At 56.9% G+C, this 10,048-nt stretch overlaps 1 protein-coding gene across 1 annotated transcript; it reads right to left on the bottom strand.

Moving 5' to 3' along the window:
* Positions 1–926: 926 nt before the first annotated feature.
* On the bottom strand, positions 927–8,066 carry LOC129694022 (stress-associated endoplasmic reticulum protein 1-like). The gene is made up of 3 exons (XM_055630748.1): positions 7,903–8,066; positions 3,001–3,076; positions 927–1,207 (listed from the first exon to the last, which is right to left on the bottom strand). Exons 1-3 carry the CDS (start codon positions 7,984–7,986, stop codon positions 1,167–1,169), a joined length of 201 nt encoding a protein of 66 aa, XP_055486723.1. The 5' UTR covers positions 7,987–8,066; the 3' UTR covers positions 927–1,166.
* Positions 8,067–10,048: the final 1,982 nt, after the last annotated feature.

Here is a 10,048-nt window from a genome sequence, read left to right as displayed (position 1 = left end):
AGAGCTGTGGAAAGGCCTGATGTTCGGGGGAGACCCATGTCCTACAGAGCGTTGAGATGCCAGAATGGCAGCAGAGGGCACTGTGTGAAGATGCCACTCTGGCCCCGGGACTAAAGGCCACTACGTGTGGGTGGGTGAATGAACGGCGGAAATGGTCAATCTGGTCAGGGGATTGGTCCCGGGAGACGGGCCGGAGAGAGGGGATGGTGGGGCGAGAGAGGCCGACAAGACCCAGCACCTTACACCACCCTCCACCCAAAGAAAACTCCATTAAACCTGGGTGACGAGGAGTTTGTACTTGCGCCCCCTCCCCTCACGAGAGGGTGGTCTGACAGTGGCCGTCGGGAGATGGTCTGTGGTGATCCAGAACAGGAGAGGCAGTGATGAGCCCCCCCCCCTCTCACACTAGGTGGTGTCAGCTCCAGCAGCCAGTGTGGCTGGACACCTACATTCAGATTTATAAAGTCAGCACGCAGGTTTAACCCCGAGGCCCGTTGCCGTCTCCTGCTAGAGTAGACGGCAGGCAGGCTGGACGTGGGGGAGCAAAGCCCGCCGGTCGAGTCCTTCAAACAGGACTAAATGCAGGGGGGGGGGGTGATCTGACCGGACTGTGAACAAAACAGACAGCCCCCCCCCCTCCCCCTCCAGGGGTCGGCCACAGACATCAGGGGTGGGGAGGGGTCGTGACCCGGAGCTCAGAGGCAAGGCCAGGGCACCAGGGTCAAGGAACTTGTACAAAGGCCGAGTTAGGACAAGTGGTCAGTCCACATGGAATGTGTGCCCTGCTCCAGGTGGCCAGAGGAACTAATTCTATAACTTATATATATATATGTATTTATTTATAAAGTGGCACATATAAGGAGCAGCCACTTGGCTTATTACATGAAAAAATACTGATTGCAGATTTGGTGATTTTTTTTTTTCTCCCCCCCCCCTTTCTTCTCGTTTCGAAGTCGCTGGTTTCACGAGGCAAAAGGGGTTTTTTTTCGTTGATCGGTCCGAACGAGAGTTGATCAGGAATGAAGCAGAGTCTGAGAGAGTGACCGAGAGAGAGAGAGAGAGAGAGAGAGAGAGAGAGAGTGGGAGAGAGACGGAGGGAGACACGGAGAGAGGGGGAAAGTCAGCGTTCGGTAAACGGAAAACTGTTCCCTCTGGCTGGTCTGTCTTCAGGCGCCCATTCGGATACTTTGGATAATCTGGAAAATCGCTGCAAGAACGGAGAGAGGAGGAGAGGGTTAGACGCAAGAGTGGGCAGCGTGGACTCAGTGTTGGTTAGTGGTCTTATCCGGCACTACAACGGGTGGTGAAAACCGCGCAGCACATCATCGGTGCCCCGCTCCCTGCCATGGATGCCGTCCACCGAAAACGGTGTCTGAGACGGGCCGGGAAGATCATCAAAGACCCCTCACACCCCAACCATGGACTGTTTGCCCTCCTCCCATCAGGGAGGCGGTACAGGAGCCTCAGGTCACGTACCAGCAGGATGAGGAAAAGCTTCTATAACAACACAATCACACTGCTGAACTCGGAGTCCCGACGATAGATTTCTCTGGTCCCTCCGTCCCCCTTTGTTTAATCATTCTGTATTTCCTGATTATTCTGTATCTTCTCTCTTTCTATTTTTTTCTTGTTTTTTTTCTCTTTATGTACAACTACTACGGACTGACGCAAAACTGCATTTCGTTGTACTGATACTTGTATTTGTGCGATGACATTAAAGTTGAATTGAATTGAATTGAATTGAATCCCAGTGGCTCTCAACCTTTTTGGCACCAGTAGGCACATACGCGATCAAAATACTGTGTGTGGTATGTACTTGTGTTAGGTTCCTAAACAGGGGCTCAACAAATTGATATGTTAGTTGTGTCCCATTCATGACTCCCAAACGTATAACATTTATACTTTGTCTCCTGGTGGCAGGCTGCCTCACGAAGGAAGACTGTCTCTCTCTTAGTTTCAGAATGGTTTAAATCGAATGTAGGTGCATGCCCTACTTTGTGCAAGGTATCAATCTACTGTGTGTGGAATTCTCTGCCTCAGACAATGTACAAGCGGCTGCTATTGAGGGAGTGCAGCGAAGGTTCATCAGGTTAATTCCCGGGATGGCGGGACTGTCATATGCTGAGAGAATGGAGCGGCTGTGGGCTTGTACACTCTGTGGAGTTTAGAAGGATGAGAAGTGTTCTCTTTGAAACATATAAGATTGTTAAGGGTTTGGACACGCTAGAGGCAGGAAACATGTTCCCGATGTTGGGGGAGTCCAGAACCAGGGGCCACAGTTTAAGAATAAGGGGTCGGCCATTTAGAACGGAGACGAGGAAACACTTTTTCTCACAGAGAGTTGTGAGTCTGTGGAATTCTCTGCCTCAGAGGGCGGTGGAGGCCGGTTCTCTGGATGCTTTCATGAGAGAGTTAGATAGGGCTCTTAAAGATAGCGGAGTCAGGGGAGAAGGCAGGAACGGGGTACTGATTGGGGATGATCAGCCATGATCACATTGAATGGCGGTGCTGGCTCGAAGGGCCGAATGGCCTCTACTCCTGCACCTATTGCCTATTGAAACGCCACTTCATATCCAAAGATTTAATATGGACCTCATCACTCAGAGAAAGAGGGAGGGAGGGATGAGAGAGGGAGAGGAGATGGAGAGGAGAGAGTGAGGGAGAGAGGGAGGGAAGGAAGAGAGAAGGGCCGAATGGCCTACTCCTGCACCTATTGTCTATTGTTTGTTGAGATCTTCAGTTTCCTCCCACACACCAAAGACGGACAGGTTTGTCGGTTAATAGGCTTGGAAAATGTAACAATTGTCCCTAGTGGGTGTAGGATGGTGTTAGTGTGCGGGGATCGCTGGTCGGCACAGGCCCAGTGCTGTATCTCTAAACTAGACTAGAATTGTAAATTACGAATTAAAGAATCAGGTCAGTGGGCAGAGTGGCCGCACTCTGAGTACACACGCTGACGGAGACAGACGGGGGGAGGGGGAGGATAAACAAACCACCCACCTGATCCACACACCACAAATACGAAGAGGGCTAATAACCAGGGAGCAACGGGGGCCTTCTCCTCCAGCAGGGGGCGCTTAAAATAAACCCACCCCCCCACCACACACCCCGTCAATGTGGATGGAGACAAGCGGACCCCTGCCCCCCCCTCCTCCTCTCCATTACCCCTTCCCCCCCCCCCACTCCACCCCCCCTCCATTACACCTTCCCCTCCCCCCCACTCCCCCCCCCACCTCCACCCCCCCCCTCCATTACCCCTTCCCCCTCCCCCCCCCACTCACCCCCCCCCTCCATTACCCCTTCCCCCCCCCCCACCCCCCCTCCATTACCCCTTCCCCACCCCCCCCCACTCCACCCCCCCCCCTCCATTACCCCTTCCCCACCCCCCCCCCCCACTCCCCCCCCTCCCACCCCCACCACCCCACCCCCCCCCCCTCCCCCCCCCCCCCCCCACCCCCCCCCCCCCCCCCCCCTCCCCCACCCCTCCCCACCCCCCCCCCCCCCCCCCCCCCCCCTCCACCCCCCCCCTTACCCCCTACCCCTCCCCCCCCCTAACACCCTCCCCCCCCTCACCCCTCCATTACCCCCCCCCACCCCCGCCCCACCCCCCCCGCCCGCCCTAACTCCTAGAAAATCCATTACCCCTTCCCTGCACCCCCCACCCATGCTGATCATCCACTCAGTATCCTGCTAACCCCTAATGCTCTCCAATGGACACCCCGTGGCCCCAATCCTGAGTAAAACACAAAGTGCCGGAGTAACTCTACAGGTCGGGCAGCACAAAATAACTAAAAGTCCTGGATAGAGCGGATGTGGAGAGGAATCTTGCCACCAGTGGGAGAGTCTAGGACTAGAGGGCACAGCATCAGAATTAAAGGATGTTCTTTTAGGAAGGAGGTGAGGAGGAATTTCTTCAGCCAGAGGGTGGTGAATCTGTCGGAGACCACAAGTCATCGGGTGTTTTTAAAGCGGAAATTGATCGGTTCTTCATTAGGGAAGGTGTGAAAGGTTACGGGGAGAAGGCAGGAAATGAGGTTGACGGGGGAGAAAAAAAAGATCAGCCAAGATCAAATTGCAGAGCAGACTGGATGGGCCGAATGGCCAAATTCTGCTCCTTTGTCTGATGGAAGTCAGCAGGTCAGGCAGCGTAGATGAAGGGAGTGAAATTGACAGAGGACATCTTAGGTCAGACGGAGATGAGCTGAGTGGAGTTGGGCAGAAGTGGGGAACGTTGGTGGGAAGAGGCAGTGAAGGAGAAGGTCCATGTCCCCACATCACCGCAGGTTCAAGCAGAAGGCCAGGGTTACACTAGGTCAGTGTTTGGCTGGTGCTGGCCTTGGAGAAGGGCAAGGTTCTCCGCAAGGGACAGGTTCCACCATAAACACCTGCATTGTAATATGGGGCAGCACAGTAGAGTTGCTGCCTTACATCGACAGAGACCCAATAGACAATAGGTGCAGGAGTAGGCCATTCGGCCCTTCGAGCCAGCATCGCCATTCAATGTGATCATGGCTGATCATCCCCAATCAGTACCCCGTTCCTGCCTTCTCCCCACATCCCCAGGTTCGATCCTGACTATGGGTGCTGTCTGTACAGAGCTAGTACGTTCTCCCTGAGACCGCGTAGGGTTTCTCCCACGCTCCAAAGGTGTACAGGTTTGTAGGTTAATTAGTCACAATGAAGGGCCGAATGGCCTCCTCCACCACCTACTTTCTATGTTTCTATGGGACAGGCAGCGTATCTGGATGTTTCGGGTCGAGACCCTTCTTCACACCAGGGTCCATAGAAGGTAGATGGTCGTTCAGCTGCACTGCTCTCTGGTTGTGGTGGGATGATCAGCACTGAACTGCTATCTGCCTCTTCGGTGACCCTCGGACTATCCTTGATGGGACGTTGTTGGCTTTACCTTGCACTGAACGTTATTCCATTGTTCAGCGACAATTGGGAAAGACGAGGGCTAATCTGAAGATAACAACTCCCACTGAAACACAGGGAGACTGCGCAGACAGACAGACAGACAGACAGGCATGGCCATGGCAGTGTTGCTGAGCTTGCTGTAATACACTGATCACAGGAGGTCAGGGATGTTCCAGGGGGGGTCACAGTCCTCCGGTCAATGCCCTTTCAAATCTTCCCTCTCCTTAATAGCCATAGGAGCAGGGTTAGGCCATTCAGCCTTATTTAAGGATAAGGAGTAAGCCATTTAGAACGGAGACGAGGAAACACTTTTTCTCACAGAGAGTGGTGAGTCTGTGGAATTATCTGCCTCAGAGGGCGGTGGAGGCCGGTTCTCTGGATGCTTTCAAGAGAGAGCTGGATAGGGCTCTTAAAGTTAGCGGAGTCAAGGGATATGGGGAGAAGGCAGGAACGGGGTACTGATTGTGGATGATCAGCCATGACCACATTGACTGGCTCGAAGGGCCAAATGGCCTACTCCTGCACCTATTGTCTATTGGCCCCTTGAGCCTGCTTGGCCATTCGATCACAGCTGATCTATTTTGTCCCCTCTCAACCCCAATTCCTCCGGCCTTCTTCCCATAGCCTTTGACACCCTTGATAACCAAGAACCAGTGATTTCACCAAGCTGAAAAGACCCATAACAGCGTTATTGTCACATACCGTGAGGTACAGTGGAAAGCTTTTTTGTTGTGCTCTAACCAGTCAGCGGATAGGCTGTACAGCCGTCCACAGTGTATAGATGCGGGATTAAGGGAAGAACATTTAGTGCCAGATTGACTACACCTCTGCCTTGTCTTTCCGCAACGGTACAACTAAACTGCCTCCGCGTATGCTGCCCGAACTACTCAGTTCATCCGGCACTTTGATTCTCTTTTGCTCAATATTCAGTCTCTCGTGCTATGGTCCATCAGTACATGTCACCGCACCATGCACACTCATGTAATGGCCACACTGTAGTTTCTAGAACCTTACCGCTATTGACCCACAAGTTATCACAGTCTCTCGGGCCAAGGGGTTGCAAGCTCTCGGACTGCCTCCCCCTCCACCCTACCCTCTGGCCCACTCCACGGCCCTAGTGGTACCCGGGGTAGGGGGGGTATGCAGCACTGGGAGCTCTCCCCACTGTCCCAGAGCAGGGGTCCAGTAGTGTTCAGCACTGGGACTTCTGCCCCCCCCCCCTACACTGGGACATTGGGGGCGAGGGGTGGCCAGTCCACACTGGATCTACCCCCTCTCCCCTCTGCCCCGGTGTAAGGGGTCCAGGGGTACACTGGGACTCCCCCCCTCCATCTCTCTCCACCCCTCTGTCCCAGTGTAGGGGATTCCTCACCCTCCCCCCCACATCCACTGGCTCCAGTGTAAGGGTCCATGGGGTATCCAGCACAGGGATCCCCCCCCCCCGTCTCTCTTCCCCTCTGTCCCAGTGTAGTATCCAGGGATATCCAGCACTGGGTGCCCCCCCCCCCCTCTCCTCTCTCTCTCTCTCTCTCTCTCTCCTCCCCCCCCCCCCCCTGCCCCAGTGTAGGGTCCAGGGGTATCCAGCACTGGGATCCCCCCCCCCTCTATCTCTCTCTCCCCCTTCTGTCCCAGTGCAGGGGATTCTCGCCCCCCCCCCCCCCCCCATCCACTGGCTCCAGTGCTGAGCTGGCAGCCCATGTCCCGCCTCCCCCTCTCCCTCCACCCCTCTGTCGCAGTGTAAGGTCCAGGGGTGTCCAGCACTGGGATCCCCCCCCTCTATCTCTCTCTCTCCCCCTCTGTCCTCAGGGGATCCTCCTCCCCCCCCCCCACATCCACTGGCTCCAGTGTAAGGGTGAGCTGGTAGCCCAGCACTGGGATCCCGCCCACCCCTCTCCCTCCACCCCTCTGTCCCAGTGTAAGGTCCAGGGGGTGCCCTCACTGGATCCCCCCCCCCACATCCACTCTCCCTCTGTGTCCCAGTGCAGGGGATTCCAGCCCCCCCCCCACATCCCCTCTCTGTCCAGTGTAAGGGTCCAGGGGTATCCAGCACTGGGAATCCCCCCCCCCCTCTCTCTCTCCCTCTGTGTCCTAGTGCAGGGGATTCCTCACCCCCCCCCCCCCCCCCCCCATCCACTGGCTCCAGTGTAAGTATCCAGGGGTGTCCAGCACTGGGATCCCCCCTGTCCCAGTGTCTCTGTCCAGGGGTATAGTATCACTGGTATCCCCTCTCCAGTCCCAGTGGTATCCCCCACTGGGATCCCCTCTCTGTCCCAGTGTAGTATCCAGGGGTATCCAGCACTGGGATCTCCCCCTCCCCTCTCTGTCCCAGTGTAGCATCCAGGGGTATCCAGCACTGGGATCCCCCCCCCTCCTCTCTCTCCCCTCTGTGTCCCCAGTATCCAGGGGATCCCACCCCCCCCCCCCCCCCCAGGGTATCCCACTGGGCTCCAGTGTCCCCAAGGGTCCAGGGGTATCCAGCACTGGGATTCCCCCCCCTCTCTCTCTCCTCTGTGTCCCAGGGGGTATGCAGGGGATTCCTCACCCCCCCCTCCCCCCCCTCCAGGGGTATCCCCCCACTGGGATCCCCTCTCTGTCCAGTGTAAGTGTCCAGGGGTATCCAGCACTGGGATCCCCCCCCCCCCATCATCATCCACTGGCTCCAGTGATGAGCTGGCAGCCCATGTCCCCGCCCCCCCTTCCTCTCTCCCACCCCATTGGCCGCCGTCAGACGAGGGAGGCGGGACCTCCCCCCTGACCGACGGGCGTCTCCGCCAATCACAGCCGTCCCCGCCAACCACGCCCGCCCCGCCCGCCCTCCCATTGGCCGGCCCGGCCGTCGGTCAGGGGGTGTGTGCGTGATGACGCAGGCGCGTCGGGGACTGGGGCGAGAGAGAGAGAGCCACGTAAACAGCGGCCGCTCGGCCCCACCGGCCGTTCCCTCCCCTCCCCCCCGGGCCCCGGGCTCCGGGCTCCGGCTCCACTCACCGTGCTCCGCGCCACGTTGCCGCGCTGGGTGATGTTCTTGCTGTGCTTCTCGTTGGCCATCCGGATCCGCTGCTTCGCCACCATCTTCCCTCACACGGTCTGTCTCTCTCGCTCGCTCGATCTACCGCCGCCAACTGCCGCCGTGGGGGGGGAGGGGCCGGGCACCGGATCCGGAAACACCACGCACCAGTCCCGCCCCTCCTCCCTCACACAAACCTCCGCACCCCATTGGACAATCACGTCTCGCCCTCGCCTCCATTGGATAACCGGGCCGTCCGTCACCCAGTCTCTCCATTTGATTGGTTCTGATCCCGACGCGATAACCCGCCCTCCTGATTGGACAATCCCGCCCTCCCCCACACAAACACCCTCTGATTGGACAATCTCGATCCGTCCCGCCCTCGCCGCGCCTCCATTGGACCAGCGGGCCGCCAGTCACAAACTGTCGTCGTCTGATTGGTTCATGCGACGGCGCGAAGTCCCGCCCCCCACTCTCACGAACCTCCGCACCCCATTGGACAATCATCCGCGCCGCCATTGGACCAACGGGCCGCCAGTCACCCAGTCTCGGCATCTCATTGGATAATCGGGCCGTCCGTCACCCAGTCTCTCCATTTGATTGGTTCATATGACGGCGCGAAGTCCCGCCCCCACTATCACGAACCTCCGCACCCCATTGGACAATCACATCTCGCCCTCGCCTCCATTGGACAAACGGGCCGTCCGTCCCCCAGTCTCGGCATCTCATTGGTTCTGATCCCGACTCGATAACCCGCCCTCCCCCACACAAACACCCTCTGATTGGACAATCACGCCCCGTCCCGCCCTCGCCGCGCGCCTCCATTGGATAAACGGGCCGCCAGTCATAAAATGTCGTCGTCTGATTGGTTCTGATGGCGACACGATAACCCGCCCTCCTGATTGGCCGTCCGTCACAAACTGTCGTCGTCTGATTGGTTCCTATGACGGCGCGAAGTCCCGCCCACCCCGCGCCCCCATTGGATAAACGGGCCGTCCGTCACCCCACTCTCGTCATCTGATTGGCTTAGATGACCTCCGAAGATCCCGCCCCCTCCACCAATGGGATCGTGGCCCGTGAAGTTTCACTGATTGGTTCGATGTCCCGCCCCTCTGATTGGACAATCCCGCCCTCACCGCGCTCCCATTGGACGACCTGGCCGCCCGTCAATCCCGCTCGTCATCTGATTGGTTCAGATGACCTCATAAAATCCCGCCTCCCCCTCGTCCCCTCCGCCAATGGGATCGTGGCCCGTGACGTATCCCGGTCGTTCATTGGACAGCGCCGCCTCAGTCCCGCCCACTCCCCCGCTGATTGGACGTCGGCGGCACCGCCTCCCTGCTCATTGGCTCGGCCCCCTGTCCATCATGTCGCCCCTCCCCCAAACCAGGTTTAAAGGGACAATACAGGAAGTGCTGGAGCAACTCAATAGGCAACAGGTGCAGGAGTAGAGGCCATTCAGCCCTTCGAGCCTGCACCATTCGCCATTCAATATGAGGAAGGCCATTCATTGCAAAAGGATTTGAGTATAGGAGCAGGGAGGTTCTACTGCAGTTGTACAGGGTCTTGGTGAGACCACACCTGGAGTATTGCGTACAGTTTTGGTCTCCAAATCTGAGGAAGGACATTATTGCCATAGAGGGAGTACAGAGAAGGTTCACCAGACTGATTCCTGGGATGGCAGGGACTTTCATATGAAGAAAGACTGGATAGACTCGGCTTGTACTCGTTAGAATTGAGAAGATTGAGGGGGGGATCTTATAGAAACTTACAAATTCTTAAGGGGTTGGACAGGCTAGATGCAGGAAGATTGTTCCCGATGTTGGGGAAGTCCAGAACAAGGGGCCACACACACAGTTTAAGGATAAGGGGAAAATCTTTTAGGACCGAGATGAGGAGAACATTTTTTTTCACACACAGAGAGTGGTGAATCTGTGGAATTCTCTGCCACAGAAGGTAGTTGAGGCCACACAGTTCGTTGGCTATATTTAAGAGGGAGTTAGATGTGGCCCTTGTGGCTAAAGGGATCAGGGGGTATGGAGAGAAGGCAGGTACGGGATACTGAGTTGGATGATCAGCCATGATCATATTGAATGGCGAATGGTGCAGGCTCCAAGGGCCGAATGG

The sequence above is a fragment of the Leucoraja erinacea genome, unplaced genomic scaffold, assembly GCF_028641065.1.
Source record: "Leucoraja erinacea ecotype New England unplaced genomic scaffold, Leri_hhj_1 Leri_51C, whole genome shotgun sequence".
Classification (NCBI taxonomy): Eukaryota; Metazoa; Chordata; class Chondrichthyes; order Rajiformes; family Rajidae; genus Leucoraja; species Leucoraja erinaceus.
This window is presented reverse-complemented; position numbering and strand designations above follow the sequence as displayed.

Coding starts and splice junctions, on each gene's coding strand:
- LOC129694022 (XM_055630748.1), bottom strand. CDS start 7,986: ATGGTGGCGAAGCAGCGGATCCGGATGGCCAACGAGAAGCACAGCAAG. Junction 3,077..7,902: donor GCAACGTGGCGCGGAGCACG/GTGAGTGGAGCC, acceptor GTTTATTTTAAG/CGCCCCCTGCTGGAGGAGAA. Junction 1,208..3,000: donor ATTTGTGGTGTGTGGATCAG/GTGGGTGGTTTG, acceptor CCGTTCTTGCAG/CGATTTTCCAGATTATCCAA.